Below are 21,304 nucleotides of genomic sequence, written 5' to 3'. Positions count from 1 at the left end.
TGTCCCCGTAACCCACGTTCCCTCACGGGCACCGTCTCCAGGGCTGAACGCTTCTTCCCTCCCACAGGTGCCACTGCTGTGGGCTCAGGCCCTGGGGGCACAGGTGCCCGGGCCCCATGGCAGCGCCTCCCACCGCCCTGGGGCCCCTGCGAGCTCACCCAGGAGAAGCCGATGCAGCCGATGGCCCCACACAGGATGTCTGCGAGCAGCGCCGGGTAGGAGTTGGCGGATGGGAAGTAGGCGAAGAAGAAGGGGCTGTGCCAGTGGGTCACCTGTGTGCAGAGGAGCCGTGCCCGGGGTGTGAGGGAGCCGGGCCCCGATCGCGGCCAAGCCTGTGACCTCTCTAAAAGCAAGAGAGGTTAGGAGCCAGGTTTCCCCAAACCTGCTCTAAAAAAACTAAAACCCATATTAGGAGGAAAAAAAAAAAAAAGAACCGGACTGATTTCAGACTTCTCAGCTGGTCTTACCGCCCCCGACTGAATCTCCTGTGCAAGACGCCCCCCCAGCCACCATGGCTCCATCCTCGCCCGCATCCCTGTCTCCTCTGTCCCCAGCCTTGCAGGGCCCCCGGGGGGGTGAGGGGGGCAGATGTGCATGGACAGGCCTCTGGAGCCGGAATGCAGGGCTGGGTGGGGATGTCCCAGGGTCGGGGAAGGAGATGGGGGAGGGGAGAAGATGGGGGGCCGGGGGGGGGGGGGGGCGCTGCTCTGCCTCTCTGATGTGTTCCTGCTGCTGACTGGTCTGCTCTGAGGGAACAGAACAAAGCCTCTGAGACGCTCTCCGCCCCCAGGTCACGGAGGTGCTGTAGTTGCGGAGGCAGGGGCCCTGGAGGCCAGGATTCTCCGCTGGGAGTCCGCGTGCCTTTGCTCTCACTCCGCACACCTGCCCACGGAGCCCTGGGAGCTCCCGTACCGTCCCCGCAGTCACGGGGGGCTGGGCAGGGCCAGAGTCCCACCCCGGGGCCCGGACCCTGCACGCCCCGACCGCCCCCTTTGCACTCAGGAGGAGAACTCCCAATCCCATCGTGCCCCACGTCCCGGGTGAGGCCGGGCGTGCCTGTGCTCCCAGGTCCTCGGCTGACACCCTGACTCACACCGAGGTGGGTGGTACTAGAAGTGCCCCCGCCCCCTGCGGGCAGGTAGGGGTGCATCAGACGTGGCAAGGAGCAGAGGCCACAGGAGGGAGGCGGGGGCGGCCATCCGCGAGCCCACCTGAGGATCCTCCAGGGAACTGAATCGGCCGCGACCTTGATCTTGCGCTGCCAACCTCAGGACCATGAGAAGCAAACAGCTGTCTGCCGTCTGAGCCCCGCAGCCCCGAGGTGTTTTGCCCAGACGCCAGCAGACGACGCCACCCCGTCCGCCTGACATTTAACCGCTCCTCCCTGGAGGGGCGAGCAAGCGAGCAAGCGAGCAAGCGAGCCAGCGAGCGCTCTGTGTGTTTGCACAACCTCCAGGCGAGAACAGGAATCCTGCACTTAGCTCCAAGCACAAATGTCAAAGGAAACCCCTGGGAGGCTGGAAAGCGAGCAGCGGCCCCGAAAGAGGCGCCCTGGTCTTGAGGAACAGCCCTGGCCGGGTCCGTGGCCCCATGACTCACTGGCTGCAGGTAAAGGAGCCGGCCCGCTTCCCAGGGCAACGTCTGCTCAGAAGCAGGGCCTTGTCCCTGCCCCCCCAAGTAAATGTCTCAAGTAAAATAAATAAAACATTTCTTCCAGGCTTGTGATTTGCCTTCTTGCTAAATGCAAGAATGTCAGGAATGCGTGGAAGGACTCTTGCCTGCACCAGGGGATCAGGGGGACTGACCTGGGGACCTGGGGGAAGCACGGCCCCTGCCCTGGGGCCCACACAGTCTGGGGCGCTGTCCCAGCTCCATGGCGTCCTCGCTGTGCGGCCTCAGGCGGATCACCTAACCTCTCTGGGACCGCTTGGGCTCAGCTAGAAAATAGGAGTGATAAAATCTCTCCCCAGCAAGGTGGCTCTGAGGACCAGGTGGCATAAGACCCATGACTGTCCAGGGCCTGGTAGGTCCTACCCTAACGCTAGCCCCCCACCCCGTCCACGGCCTCGGGTTCACGCTCACCCCCGGCATGATTATCTTCTCCACGTCACTGATGATGTCCTCAAACATGTCTGGCTCCTCGGGTGCAGTGGTGGGGATGAGGGGCCGCAGGTAGCCGGGCTCCACATCCGGGTACACCTGGCGCCCCTCGATGCCTTCCAGGTAGTCGGCCACGAAGTCCACCATCTCCTTGCCCCTCCTTCGGAATTCAGCTGAGTCCATGGTGGCTGGGCCTCGCCAGAGGCAGCACCTGCACAGCCGGAGAAAACAAATCCGTCAGCCAACACGACGACCTCTCACCCGGGGCGGCCAGTTGCCGGGGAGCTGACTGCTCCGCTCCTGGGCGGTGACAGCTGGGGTCCCAGCTGGGGGGCACCTCCGTCCCTGTCTGGACCATGGAAGCCCCGCTGGATTTGGACACGAAGCAACACGCTTACCCTACCCCTGGCCACTGCTCCCGTCTCACCATGTGTAGCAAAGAAAGGGACTGGACGCGCGCACCTGGCCCCGGCCCTGCCCAAGCCGGACGGCGAACCCCGCCCGGTCCTGCCATACCCCTGGCTAGCCGCTGGACGGAGGCAGGCGAGCGGAACCCTCTGGGCTCCTGGGCTCGCACGACAACTGCAGGCGACAGAGCCGATCGCTCAGCACGGTGCAGAAGCGACCTCACACGGTGCATGTCCCGCGCTCAGCCCGGAGCTCAGGTGCATAACCTCCCGCCGGCTGCTGTCTGCACCCTGTGGCTTCCGGAGTCAGTGGGAGCCCACCGCTCAGAATTCCAGGGGCTTCCTGTACTTGTCAGGGACCGCCACGTACTAAGCAAGGGGTGCATTTCTGAATTCCTCCCATGGTTCACAGCTTCATCACTCCAGATGGACCTTCCCGTGGGAATATGTGCCAGGTCGGGGGTGAGTCTATACCTTCCATACACGGCACAGGTGATGAACGTGGGGCCAGTACGCCAGCACGTCTTCCATCGGCTCCCGTCATCCATGCCGGGTTTCTGCAGCTTTTTCTTGACCACATTTATCAGGTGAGAGGTGTTAAGGAGAAATGATTTGCCAGATGTTTGTTAAACACAACCTGAAGATTTTATTCAAGACTACTGCAACAGGGGAGGGAGACTGGATTCCGCCCCGTAGGCCACAGCGGCGGGTCGGGCTGCATAGCCAACAGGTACGGTAGGGCGCAGATGGAACACGGCCACTCAGAGCAACGAGGTTCGAGGTCTAGGGTGAGGGAAGAAGTGCTCGGCTGGATATCAAGGGTGGAGCCTTCCCGATGAGCCGGCTGGCAGGATTCTGCGCTAAAGCCAGGCTCGGCGTGCCGAGGCGCGTGGATGAAGACGGCTCACAGACGCAGGACTGAGGTGTGTTCCAGGAGGGCATCTTGGCAGAGGCGGGCCAGTCTGGAGATGCCTTTCCACCTCTCAGCGTTCTCTCCAGTCTCCAAGGATGCTTTCTGCAGAGTGCTCCCTGCTCCATGGGCGGCCCTGGGGGCACCGTTGGACGTTTCCAGGTTGTTTTAAGACCGATTGTTACATCAAACCCTCATCTCAGTGTTATTGTTTGAGGATACTCTTTTACTCTTTGCATCTAGCGAGCCCGTGTGGGTGACACCAAATGGGACATAAAGTATGGTTCCAAGTCACAGCATCAGCAGATGCTAAGAACGTGGGATGGCCTGGAGTCCCCGGTTTGTGTTTATAAGCTCGAGGCCCAGGAGAGCTCTGATTCCCATCCAGAATATCATGGTCAGACTTCCCGGAGGCTCTTAGCGCAAAGCCACAAAGCTTCATCTGTGTAGCTTCTGGTTTACAAGTCCCTGGACCTGCAGGCTTCGAAATGGATTTTTCATTTGGAGTGACGGATTATTTCAAACTTTGCACAGAGAGTAAAGCTTGCTCTTTACCCCAAATCGAAGTATTTCAAGTTGGTGTGGTTCAAATTCAACTAAAACTGTATGGATTTGCAGGTGTTTTTGTCAGCTTACTTTTCTAAGCAGTGACGAGTGCACGTCCCGCGTTAATACTCTTCCAGCCTGTGCGTTCTCAGCCTTGTTCGTATTTCCTAGCTTACGCGTGCTGTATTCACGATACGCTTCGATCAGTGGACGTTTCGGTCAGTCCCAACTGCGTTAGGGGCAAGAGCTGTTGGAGCCCAATGGCCAACACGTCAGGACTGAGAGCCGAAGGCCTCTGACCCAGATGTCCGGTTGTGCTGCCCGGTGTAAATCGGCACTGTGGCAAACTTGACCTGGAAACAAAAGTCGTGATGGTAACGGCACAACCGCAAAGGATTTTTCTGTGTCAATTAGCGAGTACACGGAAAGAGCTTAGAACGGGGGCGCAAAAGGAACATTCGATAAATGGCACCTATTGGCTATTCCGTCAGACACCTAGAGGCATAATCCACATTTCTCTACACGTTGTGTTGCGTTACAATTTTCTGAAAGGAAGAGCGTTGACCTCATAGTTTCCATGGAATGACGTCTTATTAAATACATATTTTCTGTATCTTAAAGTCACAGGGCCACATGTGTCCCCAGAATCCTAGCTCCCCGAAGTGCTCTCCCGGGGGGAGCGTGTGACAGTGCTCGCTCAGCCGTGCTATTGCCAGGGCTATGCTTGAGCAATCTAGCTGTGAGCTTTACCAGCCTCCCGGGGACTGACGAGTCTGTTTTTTTTGTTTTTTTTTTTGGATTAATGAGGTTCAGTGCGTTTCTCTCGCTTCTTCGCCGCGTGGATTTTTGAATTGCTTGTCCACTGCTTTTACTTAATTGCGAAAGCTCTGCTGTACTAGGTTTTCTCTTATCTCTGTGATGCATCCTGCAGACATTTTCTTCATGTTTTTGTTTGACCTAATTTTGCTGATGATCTATAAGAATTTCAATTTTTAGGTAATCGAATCTCATGATCTTTTCCTCGATGATTTGTACTGTGTGGATGACTATTAAAAATGTCCTGTGGATGGGGCGCCCAAGTGGCCCAGGAGGGTGAGCACCTGACTCTTGGCTTGGGCTCAGGTCTGATCTCAAGGTTATGAGATCGAGTCCTGCGTCAGGCTTCATGTCCTGGACAGAGTCTGCTGTGTCTCTCTCCTCTGCCCTTCCCCTCTGTGCTCTCTCTTTCTTTCTCTCTCTCTCTCTCTCAAATAAATAAAAGAAATAAAAAAAAAATTCCTAGTGGAGTAGGTATTGGGGCCAACTGCGTGTGCCCTGCTGGGGGGTAGCACGTGTACAAGTGGAGACCCAGCGTGCGGACCTGGGCAACATTAAGAAGGATGCTTCAGGGGCAGCCCGGGGGGCTCAGTGGTTTAGCGCCGCCTGCAGCCCAGGGCGTGATCCTGGAGACCCGGGATCGAGTCCTGTGTCGGGCTCCCTGCGTGGAGCCTGCTTTTCCCTCTGCCTGTGTCTCTGCCTCCCTCCCTGTGTCTCTAATGAAAAATAAATAAAATCTTAAAAAAAAAAAAAAAAAAAAAGAAGAAGGATGCTTCAGTTCCCCGAGAATCGGCTGCTGCCTGTGATCTACACAGCACAGATGGCCAACACAGGGCACCGCAGGGAAAACGGCCGGACACCCACCGTCTCATCCCGCAGAAGAAATAGTCCCAAATTATAAGAGGAGGCCGGCTCATGACATCCCAGTTCTTTTGCCATCTATTTGCCTACTGTGTCCCACATGGACCTTTCTAGAAGGCTCTTACTGCCACGGCCACAGGGGATCTTGTGCTCATTTTGTAGCTATTTGATAGCTCAGGCCCCTGAGCTGGGCAGACATTGGCTGGAAGACGTCGACCATGATGCAGCCTGGGAGTGACGCCTCTGCAGGCCCTCAGAGGAGCCTGTACCGACATCATGTGATCCCCGGGCGGGCCAGCCCGGGATTCTGTGTGCGCCGTCACCGTGCTGCGTGGGTGCAGGTCCCTTGCCTGCCTGGACCTCTGCACCCGGCACCCCACCCCCTGGCTTCTCGGTCAGGCAGGTCCGAACTCCCCTGCACTCCCTCGTCTCTGTTGCCTGCCCCACGGCTTATTTGGTTTTGTGCTTTATCTTTGTGCAGACATTTCCTGCTAACGGGGGCTCCTCCAAGCAGCATCTTCAACTGTTGCTTTTTGCTTTCTCAGGACCAAGCACTGACCCGAGGTCACACTGAGCTCCTCAAATGCTTGCGGTCTAGGGGATGAATGAGTGATGATATGAGTGGACGAACCAAACATCTTCTGGTCCTGTAAACATTTTCTTTCTGGAATATGTTCTAGTATACCCTACTCCTTTTTTTTTTTTTTTTTTGGATTTTATTTATTCATGAGAAACACAGGGAGAGAGGCAGAGACACAGGCAGAGGGAGAAGCAGGCTCCATGCAGGGAGCCTGACGTGGGACCTGATCCCACGACCCCAGGGTCATGCCCTGAGCCAAAGGCAGACGCTAGACTGCTGAGCCACCCAGGCATCCCTACCCTACTCTTTACCTTTAAAGCAGCCAGTATCTGCCTTAGAAAAAGCCCCAAGAGACAAAGGTCCTGGGGCACCTGGGGACTCAATGGGTTAACCATCCGCCTGTGGCTCTGGTCATGATCTCAGGCTTCTGCCCAGAGGCGAGCCTGCTTCTCCCTCTGCCTCTGTCTCCTCCAACCTGCCTGTGCTCTTTTTCAAATAAATAAAAATCTTTTAATTTTTTTTTTTAAGAGAGAGACAATGGCCCCCACGGAACCCTGACCCATCCCCTCCGGGTCCCTCACGTCCATGCCCAGCCTCTGGGCCTCCAGCCTCACTAACAGCTCAGTTAGCCCAGCATAGACCCGAATTTTCACCTTGGACTGGAGCTTCCCTCTCCTGTGGCTCCAAAGTCCCACCAGAGCCTGGACCAACCTCAGCCATAGTGTTTGGCCAGAACCCACACCAGGCCCTGGAGGGTGTCCCATACGCCGTGGGGGTCGGGTGGCTGAGCGCCCGTGGGACCTCAGAGATGACACAGCTGAACTGACAGGACCAACCAAGTCCACAGTTTGGGTGTTGGGGAGTCAGTCAGCACCGGGGGTGGCCGGGGGCCCACCGCAAAGGGGTGCTCTGCGTCTGTCTGTGGTCCTGCCTCCAGCTGCTCAGCAGCCAGGTCTTGTCCAAACCCTGGGACGCTGGACACTGCAACCTTTCCTGGTCTTCCTCCTCTAACTTGATAAAAAGTGCTTACACTTTTTATACACTATTCCAAGAAAAATGAACCGTAATTAGGATTTGAAACACGCTTCCCCTGGGGCCTGAGACCTTGTCTCTTTCCCTGACGCACATCAGCACCAATCCAGGCATATAAGTAATTGGACCAATTTTCCTCTGAGTCACCTGGCTTCTTGATGGACATTTCCTCTGCGGGTGCAGAAGCAGAAATAACCCCAACGCCAGAATTGCTTCTTCTAACCCATACCACGAGGAAGCCTCCAGCAATGAGAGTCTTCTAACAATAGGGTGGCTAGCTCTGTACTTGCCTTAAGAGAAATCCCCGACGCTCTTCCCTAACTGGGAAGACTCTGGTTAACAATTTAGGAGCTTTAAATTTAATCTTTAAATTAGCATTTTTTTCAATGACAGTGTAGCCAGTGAAGAATCTCGACAGGCCCCCGGAGAGGCCTGGGGGCACGGCCAGCTCCTCCGTCAGGTCAGGATGGCAATGGCGCTGTGGCACATCCTTGAGCTCTGACACCCCCTCGGCCCTGCACAAAGGCGCCTGGTCAAAATGCCCATCCCTAAGCACTCTTGGGAGGTTAAATGGGATAATGAGTTAAGTGGCCCTCAGAGTTGGCATTGGGGCAAAATTTTTTATTAAAACTAGAGGAAATGATGTGGGGCATGGTGGGGGGGGGTGAGCGAAGGGGATATATGGGAACTCTGAACTGCCTTCTCAATTTTCCTGCAAACCTAAAATTGCTCTTAAAAACAGAATTTTTAAAAAATAAAAATAAATGTATTAACTGAGCAAAAGTACCTCATTTTGTGAGGTAGGAGAACCAGCAGCAACAGCTCCTCCCTCTCCTTCGGTGAAACATGATTTCACCTTTTTCTTTCATCCATGGTCCTTGAGCTCATCTCTTTACAAATGGAAATCCCAGTGTTTTGCAAACGCAGCTTCTTTTCTTTTCTTTTTAAATTTCAATTCAGTTAATTAACATATAGTGTATTATCAGCTTCTGAATACATAGAGTGTAGTGATTCATCAGTTGCATGTAACATCCAGTGTTCATTCGATCAACTGCCTCCTTATTAGCCCACAAGAGAGCATCTGGAAGGAACGCAAATACATCGAGACTAAAGAGCATCCAACTGAAGAATGAATGGGTCAACCAGGAGATTAAAGAAGAATTTTGAAGATTCACAGAAACGAAAATGAAAATGCGACTGTTCAAGACCTTCCGGATACAGCAGAGGTTTCCCTAAGAGGAAAGTACACAGCAACACAAGCCTTTCTCAAGAAGACAGGTCTCGGGACGCCTGGGTGGCTCAGCAGTTGAGCTTCTGCCTTTGGTTCAGGTCATGATCCTGGAGTTTCAGGATCGAGTCCCATGTCAGGCTTTCCAGAGCCAGCTTCTCCCTCTGCCTGTGTCTCTGCCTTTCTCTCTGTCTCTCATGAATAAATATATAAAATATTTTTAAAAAAGAAATAAGACAGGTCTCAAATACACAACCTGACCTTACCCTTAAAGGAGCTGGAGTGAGAACAGCAAATAAAGCCTAAATCCAGCAAGAGAAGACAAATAATAAAGATAAGACCAGAAACCAATGAAATAGACACCAAAGGAACAGTAGAAAAGATCAATGAAGCTAGGAGCTCGTTATTTGAAAGAACGAATGAGATCCATAAACCCCCAGCCAGACTCACCAAAAAAGAAAAGAGGAAGGACCCAGATACATAAAATCATGAACGAAGGAGGAGAGATCACAACCAACACCCAAGAAACACAAACGATTATGAGAATGTATTATGAGCAACCACATGCCAACAGATTAGGGAACCTGGAAGAAACGGACGCATTCCTAGAAACGCACAAACCACCACAACTGGAACAGGAAGAAATAGAAAACCTGAACGGACCCAGGACCAGCCAAGAAATTGAAGGAGTCCTCAGAAACCTCGCAGCGTCTTTGCAACCCCTGGGGCCCTGGACTGTGCTCGGGGACGCCATCAGATGGCACAGTGAGAGGTAGGGCCTGGGAGCAGGGCGAGGGCTTGAGGCTCAGACCTCCCTGCCTACAAACCAAAAACGCGCCTCTTGGAGGCCGCGATGGATGCAGGGCCTTGGCTTCGCACGCCTAGCCCACACTCCTCCAGAAAGCTGTCTGAACGAGTCAGTCCTGCGTGCAGATGGTCAGTAGGCCGCCGCGCACAAGCCCTGAGAGCTACCGAGAAACTCCACAGACTCACTCACGTGGGAGGAGAAGCAACCGCAGGAGAGGGTGCTCCCGGGAGGCAGTGCGCACGCAGGACGGAGTGTGGACTCTGTTCAGAGTCCCGGGTTTGCACCTTATCTTCACTGCTCACTAACAAGGAGGAAGGCTGATTAACTTCTGGGAGCCTCCACGCCCCACTCCCACCCGATCCGGGGCAGAGCGGAGATCCGAGCAGGCTGGCCCTGCCCGAGCCGGCCCCGCGGGGGAGCCTCAGCCTGTGTCCTGTGGACACAGGACATACCTGTGTCCTCCACGCTCCCCCAGCGCCTCCCACTGGCAAAACGTACAGGATCCAGGTGTCCTGGGAGGGGGCTCAGCGGGTGGGGCATGACTAGAGACCCAAGGCCGGCTTCCTACCTCATTTAAGCTTGGGTACACCTGAGCTTTTGCCGCCCTAATCTTACAGGTGGGAAGTCTGAAGCGTTAGGGCCTGGAGACGTCAGGCCCTTCCCGTGTGTGGAGCGAGGGGTGGCAACGCTTTCCCAGCTCCGTGTCCTTCTTGCCCAAGCGCCCTTCCTGCAACCCCGATGCTTAAGGCAGGTACCTCCGATCACACACGTACCGCAGTCTCCCACTCACTTTCATGCACATGGGGGTGTCCCTGCCGAGGCAGGGACTCTCATCCATCGGCATTTATAGTAGCGGACGGGTGCCCAGCAGCATGTGGAGCTCGTGGCACGTACTCTCTTACTAATCTTCGTAATAACCTCGTCAGGAACAGTACCATCCTCCTGAACTCATGGAAAAGGGCCTCAGCCGAGAGGCTAGGGGCCCCCCCTGGACCCCGCACCCTGGCCTGGCCCCCCCTGAATGCACTGGACTCAGGCACAGGGGTGGCACTTGCCCGGCAACCCTGGCCAGGGTTTGGGTTGACAAAGCCTGAAAAAAAAGACTAAATTCTGGAAACCCGTGTCCACCCCCATCCGCTCCGGGAAGGTTTCCCGGGCGCCCCCTGGAGGCCACAGCGTCCAGGCTGCTTCCCCAGGGCCTGGCTTGCAGAGCTGGGGCTCCCGGCCCAAGGGAACAGGACAGGCTGGCTCCAGCTCTCTGGGGAGGCGTACCTGTGCCAGGCGCCCGACCTCTTGTCGCCGCCGCCTCCAGTCTGAGACATGTGGCCATTGTGCCCGGAATTCCAAACGAGGGTTTGTAATCAGTAACCTGCCAAGGCATGAGCTCCGGCCAAGGCAGGGCTCTAACGGGCGGCACAGGGCACCCGGGCAGCACCCCCGCCCCCCGTCTGGCCAGCGTGGCTGTGCTGGGGACGATCCTGGCTGCACCGCACCGGCCCCGAGCAGAGAGACTGTGCACTGGGGTCCGACCTGACCCATAGGCTGGAGGCCCGGCTGTGCTGCAGGAGGCTGGGCCGCTGCCCCGCCGCGCTGGCCTCCCCCAGTCGGCCTCCTGCCCCGTAAACCGGGCGGTGAGATGCTGCCGGCAGGAGGCGCGGGGCTCTGAGCAACGTTTGTTGCTACACGTGGAAACCATCGTATGACAACAGGGGCCTGACCCGGCTGGGTCACCTGGCAATGACCGAATCCCAGGGTGGCGCAGGGGCAACCGTAGGAAAGCCCCACCCGGACAAAGCCCCGGGGCCGGCCTCGCTCCTCGGCCACGGCCTCGCTCCTCGGCCACGGCTGCGAGCTGGGAGGGAACCGGTTCTGCTTTATGGCCTGGTTAATGAGCAACCCCGTCGGAGCTCGGCCCACAGCTCTCCAGGGTAGGGCCCAGAGAGATCGCGATTTCCCTTTCACCACCCCCCCCGCCGGGAAAACACGCTACTCCCACTCACATCCCTGCAAACGTATCCTGATGTGACCTGACGCTGACTGAGAAATGGAAACTGAAGCTACCTCAGAGGAAAAATACGTTGGCCACAACCTTGTTGATGTCGCTCCGATTTACTCCTGATCTTGGACAATTAGGACGGTGGGCACCTCGCTTGTCACTCATTTGTCCCGCTTGCCCAGCTACGTGTGCCCGGAGTGCACGCGTTCACCCTAAGCAACACCTGCCGGGAAGGCTCCACAGGGTGGCTGTGCCCGGACATGGTGCACCTGCCGCACAGCCTGTCCCTTGTCGGCTGCTGCCACCACCAGCCACGTTGCTTCACCTCCCGTGGGGTCTGTCCCTCGGAGGTGTCCACGCCCGAACGGAGTTAACAGGTGTCAGGCTCTCCGCCCTTTTGCACGTCGTCAGCCTCCTTCCAGAAGACCCACAATGCGACAAACACGTCACCCGCCAGGCGGCACGGCATGCATGGACACCCCCTCTCTGCTACCTTTTATCATTTGTTCGCATTTCCGATCCTAAGGTAGAATTTTTACATTTTATCGCTCTCACCCATGTTTGCTATTCTGAGAAGTTCATACAGGAACCATCCAGTAATTCCAATTACTCACTCCCCACCTCCCACCCCACCCGCCCCCGCCGTTTCCACTTCAGTTCACGTTATTCCAGAAGACACTTTCCTTGCATGGAAAGCACCTGTCCTCCCCCTTGAAAGTCTCGCCCCCTTTCTCTCCCTGTCTCGTAGTCACATTAACAGCTCACAGAAGGCCCCCACCATCTGCCTTTCCCGTAGACGCGACACTATTAAATTATGCTCTAGCTGGTTGCTTTTTTTCATAATAGTGGTCACGTCCTGTGGCTCGGTCACATATTGATTTATCATCTATTTCAAATACACGACACCTGCCACCGTAAGTCTGTTCAGTAGGCACACTCTTTACGGAGTCCCTGTTTTTTTTTTTTCTTTCCTTTTCACAAATCGGGTCAGTGGTAAATATTGACTGCGATCTCCCTGCCACTCCTCGGAGGCGGTTGCGCCCACCGTTGCTAAGAAACCTGCGTGCGAGGCTTCTGCAAGTCAAAGCCCAAGAACACGTTGACCCACAGTTGCCACATCCTATTGTCCAAGGAAAGCAGATGAGCCCCCGCTGCTGCCCAACTTCTGCTAGGCTCACGCACGCCGTGTCTCGTCTGCCTCTGCCGAGCCTGCTGCCCGCGCGTGTTCCAACTGCCGTTTGATGGGCTTCAGAGGGGCTGGCGCCCCGATCCTGGCCGTGGCACTGGCAGCAGGAGCCGTGGGTGCTGCAGCCGGCCTCCACCCCTGCAGCTGTGGCCGTGGCCGCCCGGGCCTGCCCAAAGCAAGCTGTGGCCTGGGCTAGGGAGGCGGCACCTGCGGCCCAGGGTGTGCTCTGGGTTTCTTCGGGTGCTGCGGGGCTGCAGGGCCCGACGCAGGAGCAGGTGGGCGGTGAGAGCCCTGACCTGAGCCGCCACCTGGGCGGAAGCGGGCAGAGGCTGGACCAAGTGCGCTGAGCTCCGTGCCCCCCGGAGAAGGGCCTCCCCGACTCCCTCCCACCCGAGCAAACGCTGCAACCGTCACCCTCACCGGGCCAGCCGGGACCTCCCCATCGTCACAGCAGCTTTGCAAGGTAGCAGCACCAGCCTGGCCCAAGAAATGGGGGGACGGGCTCGAGGAAGCAGGGGGCTCATCTCAGCCCCACGGCCACTGGCACTTCCCGTCGTGGCCCTGCACACCCGGAGGACTGGGTCACTCCCCTTAGGCCGTGTGTGTGTCCAGGCGCTGCCTCGGTCACCCCTGTCGCCCCTGACGCCCTGAGCATCCTCCAGACGTGCTGACGAGCACCCGGCGCCCTCCAGGACCTCTGTTACCCACAAAGTCTAATTTCCCTGGAGTCTTTCCCCAGACTCACCACCAGATTCAGTTTCCGAGGTTACAGGGTAAAACTTTCAGAAGGATCCACCTCTTAGAGAGTGGAAAACTGATGTAAATCCCCCCACCCCGTACTTATTTGCATTTGTAAGGGCTTGGCAGGGTTTGTTTTCTTTTCTTTTTTCTTTTTTTTGAATTATTGTCATCAAATTGACCGTGTGCACAGGGGCGTGTGCACCTGCTACGTGTCCAGGAAAGGGACAGAGGCTGCGGTAAAGGACGCAGTCTTTCCCATTCAGAACTGTCCGGACCCTCCTCGTCATGCCCACGTTGACCTCCAGGAGCCGGCTGTCTCTGCGGGGATCTCACAGGCTGCCTCCACCCGGGAAGGCTCTGTTTCCTTGTGGCAGCCCGCAGGGCCCAAGCAGGCCGGCTCCGAGGCTGTCACCCACACCTTGCTCTGGGGACGGTCTCCATGGGGGAAAGGCCGCCCATCTGCCCCAGAAACCGAGTGAGCGGCCAGTTCTCGGAGCCTTTGAGGGAGAAATAGGATTAGGGAGGGAAAATAAGAGAGAGATAGGATTAGGAGGGGAAAATAAGAGAGAAATAGGATTAGGGGGGGTACCCAGATCCCTTGCTTGAATCTCCCTTGGAAACTGGAGAAAACAGTGCTCCCCAGCAGGTGAGCACATCCCCACCTGCAGGTGGCTGGCTCATTAACCCCAGCTCCCCTTGCTGCCCTCCTGCTGCCCCGCTGCTGCCTTCAGGACCCTGTAGGGGGACTGCTGCTCTCCCTGGGGAGCTGTGCCCTCGGCCCCCGGCCTCCCTTCCCACCGTCCCAGCCTCTGTGCCCCACACGCACCGCGAATCAGCCTGGAAGCCGATCCCCACTCGCTTTGCTCTATTGCTGTCGCGCTTGAGGGACGGCGGGCTGAAAAACCATCACAAGTTTCTGCTTCTCTGCCTGACTTTTTGCTTAGAGACACACGCCCAGGGCAGGTGGCTTGGGTTGGTGCCAACGTCGAGGGAGCGTTCCCAGGGCGCCCCGCAGCCCGTGGCTGGGCGCCGAGCCGTCCCGAGCCACAGCCAGAGGACGCCGACCGGCTGTGGTGACGCAGCCCTCTGGGCCCCAGACCCCAGGCTGCCGGCCATGCAGGGGCCACGCCGGCAGGGTGGCCGGTCCCTCGGGCTACGAGGACAAAGAGCAGTACTCACAGGCAGCCCAGAGGTGCTCACTCGCTCGCTCTCCTCTCTCCTCTCTTCCGTGACAGTTCAAAGGCACAGAGGATGTGATTGCCACTTATATAGACAGTGTCCGCCTCCCCAAAGCCAATCAGCAGCGTGCTCTGCTTATTTACCCGCAGCATCTCCCACCTCCACCCTGCAGCTCCCCACCCGCCCGCCCGAGGGCAGGGGGAGGGGGGCAGAGCAGGACCACGGGGCCATTGGAGGCGGCGGGGCCGGGGCCACAGGCGCAGGGAAAGGGCTCTGCGTCCCCGGCGCTCCGTGCAGGACCCAGACTCGGGGACACCCTCAGGGCGACCTCTGCGCAACCGCGGGCTGCCCGGCTCTCAAGGAGGAAGGACCAGCGCGGACAGGGCTGGCAGGGAGGACTGGCTCGGCCAGCCCCGGGCCGTCGGTGCCCGCTGCCTGGGGGTGACAGGGCGGCCACCAAGCCCCTCCACACACAGGCCGCTGCCCAGCCCGTCGGTCCGGGTCGGAGAGCCGCAGGAGCAGCCGAGGACCTGGCCCAGTTCATGCAATTCCCGACCAGCACTCAGCACACAAATTTCTATTTTTTTTTTTCTTTTTAAAAGAGAACATTTTTAAAAACACCTGATTGAAGACGGATTTTCTGATGTTTTATAGCGGGTGTACGGTAATGCCCTGGCTTTTTTTTTTTTTTTTAACTGAAGTATAATTGATCTACAATATTATGGGACTTTGAGGCGTCAGGACGGCGATCGGATGCTTGCATAGGTGGTGAAACGAGCCCGTGCACCAGCTGTCACCACCCCAAGCTGACAACACGATCGACTGTACCCTCCCCGCTGCCACGACATCTCGGCAATATCTATATTTTATGGCTGCAAGTTGATATTTCTGGGTATCCATCCCCCCCAGGTCACCCCCCCACCCCGGCGACTGCCAATCTTTTCTTTGTATCAAGTCCAGGTTCTCTTGTTTGTTCTGTTGTTTAGAGTCCACCTGTGAGGGACAGCAGACCTATGGTGTTTGTCTTTCTCTTATTTCACTTAGCATAAGGCCTCAAGGCCCATCACAAATGGCAAGATTCTTGGGTTTCCTTCCTCCCACACCCCCTCAGGCAGGCCGAGCAGTGCAGTACGAGAGGCAGGGTTCATTTCTCTTTTAAGGTGTGCACAGAGCCCACTACTGCACACGCACGCATATGCACGCACACGCAGCATGCGGTACACTGCTGGCCAGGAACAGAGGCCTTGGAGGGCAGGGCTGGGCCTGCAGCTGGTGGGTGGTGGGGCTAATGGACTGGTAGGGAGCCCGGCTCCCGGTGCGTGGCTCCCTCCCTGCCTCAGTGGCTCGGTGAGGGCAGGAGGCTAGGACACTGCTCCTCCCAGCATGGAGGTGGGCTCCTGCAGGCCAGAGGTGGGCAGGAGCAGCGGGACTCAGTGGGAAGAGGGAGCAGCCCGCTGGATGCACCCGCCGGGCCGGCGGCAGGTGGCTGCACGCACAGGGCTCCCCCGGCGAGGACTCCAGGCTCTGGAGAGGGCGGCCCCCACCCTCTTGCAACACACTGCATGGTAAACCTGGATGAAGACAAGGGGGCTCGCCAAGAAGGACAAGTGTGGTGACGGAGGGGCTGACCCCAGCACAGACCTCTGGACCAGGGGGTGAGAATCAAGTGAAATCCACCACTCCTGGGGCTCAGGGGGTGAGCGTCTGCCTCCGGCTCAGGGCGTGACCCCGGGGTCCCGGGTTCGAGTCCCCCAGCAGTGTCCCTTCAGGGAGCCTGATTCTCCCTGTCTGTGTCTCTGTCTCTCTCTCTCTGTGTCTTCATGAATAGATAAAGAACATATTTAAAAAAAAAAAGAGTATCTGTTCTGAAGTGGCTCAGTCAATTGAACATCCAACTCTTGATTTTTTTGCTCAGGTCATGATCTCAGGGTCGTGAGGTTGATCCCTGCATTGGGCTCCACACTCAATGCACAGTCTGCTTGAGGTCCTCTCCCTCTGCCCTTCCCCTGCTCATGAACACGCACACTCTGTCTCTAAAATAAATACAATAAAATAAATCTTTAAAAAAGAATATCAGTTCTTCAAACCATAGAAATTAGGAAGAGAACCTAAAGCAAATAGAAAGAGGAATTTAAAATTTGCTAACTGGGGGTTAGGTTTTATAATATAAAAAGACCTTCTCACTAAAAGAAAGCTCATTTGAATTACGGCATTTATCAGAAATGGAAACAAAATGTCTCATAAATATGTAAAAAGGTTATCTTTCTTGTTAGTGATCAAAGAAGATAACTGTTTATTGCTAAAGTATAGAATTGGAGTTGAGGGGGGGTCAGTCAGTTAAGGGTCTGCCTTCAGCTCAGGTCATGATCCCGGGGTCCTGGGATCGAGTCCCGCATCAGGCTCCCTACTCAGCTGGGCGTCTGCGTCTCCCTCTGCTCCTCCCCCCACTCATGATCTCTCTCTCTGAAAGATATTAAAAAAATCTTTTTAAAAAAGAATTTCCATTGATTCTGTAGATTTGATTCTCTTTCTGGCTACCTAATTACATTCTCTTCAAGGTTTTAATAATTTGTCTGTTATTTCAAGCAGATTTCAATATCTTTCTAGTCCTTTTTCTAATTTCTCTTTCTTGCCTTATTACACTATCTAGGACTCTGCTCTCTAGGATGACGGCCATGAGCCACACCTGCCTGTGGGGCTCTTGAAACACATCCAGTGCTAGTTAGGAAATGCATGCTTCATTTATTTTTATTTAATAATTTATACTCAAATCTAAAAACTGAAGCAGCATAAAAACTTTCCCCAGTACACAGTTTGAGTGTAGGGCTATATTCCACTGAGGTATTGCATAAGATCTCTCATTCTACTGCAGTTCACATGGATTTTTAAATTTTTAAGATGTGGCTACTAGGAAACTTAAAATTTAAGATTCCGTATGTGGGGGTGCCTGGGCGGTGCATTGGCTGAGTGTCCAACTCTTGGTCTCAGCTCAGGTTGTGATCCTAGGGTTGTAAGATAGAACCCAGGTCTGGCTCTTCCCTCAGCACAGAGTCTGCTCAGGAGTCTTCTCCCCCTGCCCCTGCCCCAACTCTCTCACTCTCAAATAAATAAATCTTTACAAAAAAAAAAAAAGTTTCATATGTACGTGCCTGGCACTATTCTGGGGTCTCCATGATGCTGTTGAATAGAAGCAGCTGTGAACATCCTTACCTTGTTGACTTTAAAAAAAAATGCTGCTCACATTTCACTATTAATAACACGGTTTCGTTGGACATTCTTTATTAGAAGATTTCATCTATTCCTTCTTCTGTAATCAATTGATGTTTAATTTTACCAAGATATTTTCTGCATCAGAAGAGAAAAGCATACTTTTCCTCCTCTAAATTAATATGATGATGTCATTAATATATTTTCTAATTTTCAAATAATCCTTTTATTCTTGGGATAAAACTGGTGCATTAACCATTGCGTAGACTTTTTACACCTTTCTCATGAATAAAATTGTAATTTTTCTTGCTAACATGGATTTTCTCTAGTGTCGGATTCTGTGGTCTCATAGACTGGAAAAATCCCTTCTTTTTTAATTCTCTAAGCAATTTATATAATTTTGAAATTTAGAATTATCCAGTCACTGACAGTGTGTGACAAAACATACGTAAAGATAATTTGCCCCTCCTCCCATGTTTGAAGAAATATTCTGAACAAATCAATTTATTTCTTATTTAGGACCAATCAGTAGGATTTCTATTTCCCCTTGATGTTATTTCAAATGTAAATTTAATATAATTTCAAATTTTTAAATTTAATGACAAAGGTTTGTCTCCTTGCTTTAATATACTCATTACCATTTTGCTTGGTTGGATCTATGATGATGTCTCCTTTTTTTTTAAGATTTATTTTTCATTAGAGAGAGAGAGAGTGAGCGGGGGCGGAGGGTGGGCAGTGGGAGAGGGAGAAAGAATCCTCAAGCAGACTTCCCGTGAGCAGGGAGCCCGATGTGGCGCTCGATCCCAGGACCCCGTGATCATGACCTGAACCAAAATCAAGAACCGGCCATTTAGCCGAATGAGCTGCCCAGGTGCCCCTGTAATGACGACCCCTTTTCTTACAATATTATTTACTTATTTTCCCCTCTTCTTGTCTTTAGTTTGTATTGAGATAAAGAACTGAGCTTAAATCCAGAGTTGGATGCTCAAACAAGTGAGCCACCCAGGCGCCCCAGAACTGTTTCTAAATAGAAAACCCTTTAGCTTTGTTGATCTGCCCTCATCTACCTTTATTTTCTTTTTCATTAATTTTTCCTCTTGATCTTTATTATTGCCTGTGTTCGATTATCCTCATTCTGTTATTTCTCTAGCACGTTTAATTAAGTGTTTGTCTCAATTTCTGTGCTCTTCCAATGTAGAATATCAGCATTTGAAACTACATGTTTTCTTCTACATCCTGCTTCCAATCCATATCTCAAGCTTTAAAATGTAGCATATTCCATTAGCATTTATTTCTGAGTATTATTTCACTTCTATTGTATTTTTCCCTTGATGTGTGAGTTGTGGTACCTCTTCAAAAAAACTCCAGACATAGATAGCAATTATTACTTTAAAAAAAATTGAACTGAATTGAATTGAACTGAACTTAATTGAACTGAACTGAATGGAACTGAACAGAATTGAATTGAATTGAACTGAACTGAACAGAATTGAACTGAACTTACCTGAGCTGCATCGGAGTGAGGGAACTCGTGGTAATAATGATTCTCTGACAGGTGTTGAGATTTAGGTCACAGCCTGTTACATCCTCAAATTTTGCAACAGTTCACATGCGCTCGAGAAAGAGCATTCTCTAGCTCTCTGGTGAGGGCTTCTATTTATGTCCAATACATGAAGATGGTTACTTATCGAAATTTTCCAAATCTAATATCCGTGTCCCTTTGATCAATCATCAGTTTACTATCATCGCTAATGATGTGTTGAAATTTTCCATTATGATGGTGAGTTCGTTGATCTCTCCCCATGGTTGTGTCAAGCTTTGCTTAATATACTTAAGGTCTATTTATCTTTCTTCCACTATGAAGATTTAAATTTCAAGCAGCACCAATACATTCCTGTTTTCAAAATGTCCTCAATCCACTCTGTGAGGACATCCCGCGTGAGCGTTCCGGGGTGCCTCTCTATCCCCACACTTCTATGTGGGTAACCCTAGGAGCAAGTGCAAGGCTGAACCCTGGACTTACCCCTGGCAATATGAGTGCCACTTGTCACTTCCTGGACCCAACACACTGGATCACTAGGCGAACCAAGGGCAGGGCAGACTGCCCCCAGGGGTTTGGCCTCCTCTGGTAAGGGACCCTCAGAACTGGGAGCACCGGGCCCCAAGCCTGTGTATGGGGAAAGTATCTCGATAATGCCTGCCGTGCCCTCAGGCCACCTTGGAAGCCCAGAGCCTTTGACCGTGTGTCCCGTCCTGCACTTGCCACTTTCCGGCTGAGCTTTGACGTTCCCTGCCTCCACATTTCCCATCCCCCTCCTGCCGACAGTCCTGCATCTCTGGTCCTGTCCCTCCGGACCCCACTCCTTACTCTCCAACGGGCTCGTGTGAGTACTCTCTGCCTGGGACATGGGCATTGCTTTAAAAATGCAAGGCTCCCCCAGAATGGCAGGGCGGCAGGGGCCAGGCTGTGCCACAACAACATCTAAGTGCTAATTGTGTGGTCACGAGCCAGGAGGTCTTGGGCGACTGTCCTCCTCACCTCTCCTGACTCCGCATCTCGTGTGCCTGAGGATATGTTAAAGATGCAGAAGGTGAATCCCACACACTGACCACTCAGAAGCATTGTTTTAACTCAAGCCTGATGGAGAAGCAATGACCTTCTCAAGGCTGGCATCTTCCGACGGACGGGACTACAATCAGCACGGCAAGTGGGCAGCGAGACCCTCCAGCTCTCCTCACATCACACTCCACAGGTAGACTCTGACTTATCTTTGATGCTCCACACGTTGCAGGTGAGGGAAGAGTCACTATTTCTCTATCATCTCCCGAGTGCTGGATATTTTCCGGACAGTCTGAGACTTAATCCTCACAGTTACCTGACAAGGTAGGTGCTAGAAAATTCCCCGTTTTAGAGAGGAAGAAATGGAGACTCAGGGGAACAAAGGACCCAAAACCACAGTGGATGCAAGTGGAAGGACCAGATGTGCCCCTGTCTGTCCTGTCTTTGCCCTTGAGTGACAGGCAGGAAATCCTCCCTGGCCACACGCGAGCGGCACGAGGGCCTCTGCCCGCATGAGCCGCGGTGTCATCCTGCGAGGCACCGGCCTAGTGGTGACCAGTAGTGACCTCCGGTCCTCAGGTGAGTTAACGTGAAGCCGGTGATCGGTACCTTGGGACCGAGAGTCAAAGTACAGGTGTTGCAGTTTCCAAAAATTAACCGTCTGATTAAGTTTGAAGCCAGGGACTTACGTGCTGGGAATCCTACTTCCTTCTGAGTCTGTTCCCTTTCAGGAGACTTGCTGGCTCTGGGGTTGAGGAAAATGTGGGCAAGCGGTGTTCAGACACGTCACTCTTTGCAGCTTGAGGTCCAGACAGCTGCTGTCCTCGCTCTTGCAGCCTCCCGTGCTGGTTAAACATTAACTTCTGCTGGTGATAAAGGTCAAGGAAATCTGGAGAAACCTCCAGAGAAAGCTCACTCCCCAAAGCTGGCTCGCTTCCTCTGCAGTCCCGTGGCGTGGATCCTTTTACCGCCGGCCGGCCACAAGATGCCTACACTTCCCCAAACAGCCCCAGTCGCAATTTTTCAGCCTCATCAGGTCATCCCATAAATTCCCACCTCGCACCATGGGAAGCCTTCTCGGCAGCCCCCCGAGCTAAGCCCGCACGCCCCAGCTCTTCCTTCCCCAACCACGGAAATGATGGTTACG

The 21,304-nt window shown here is 53.9% G+C and overlaps 1 protein-coding gene across 5 annotated transcripts in view; it reads right to left on the bottom strand.

Moving 5' to 3' along the window:
* The window catches only part of DDC (dopa decarboxylase), a 74,203-nt gene extending 53,205 nt beyond the window's left edge, over nt 1-20,998 (bottom strand). The window contains exons 1-3 of one of the 5 annotated variants that reach the window (XM_072791713.1): nt 20,847-20,998; nt 2,083-2,311; nt 159-272 (exon numbers count right to left, since the gene is read on the bottom strand). In XM_072791713.1, coding sequence (XP_072647814.1) covers nt 159-272; nt 2,083-2,283 — 315 coding nt within the window. In that variant the 5' untranslated portion in view covers nt 2,284-2,311; nt 20,847-20,998. Of the gene's footprint in view, nt 1-158; nt 273-2,082; nt 2,312-11,006; nt 11,142-14,037; nt 14,170-14,390; nt 14,542-20,846 lie in introns of those variants that run through there. The other 4 variants (XM_072791712.1, XM_072791715.1, XM_072791714.1 and 1 more) reach the window with 4 other exon arrangements.
* Between the last annotated feature and the right edge of the window lie 306 nt (nt 20,999-21,304).

Source organism: Canis lupus, chromosome 21, assembly GCF_048164855.1.
Source record: "Canis lupus baileyi chromosome 21, mCanLup2.hap1, whole genome shotgun sequence".
Taxonomy (NCBI): Eukaryota; Metazoa; Chordata; class Mammalia; order Carnivora; family Canidae; genus Canis; species Canis lupus.
Note: the sequence above shows the minus strand (reverse complement) of the source record. Positions and strands in the feature narration are given on the sequence as shown.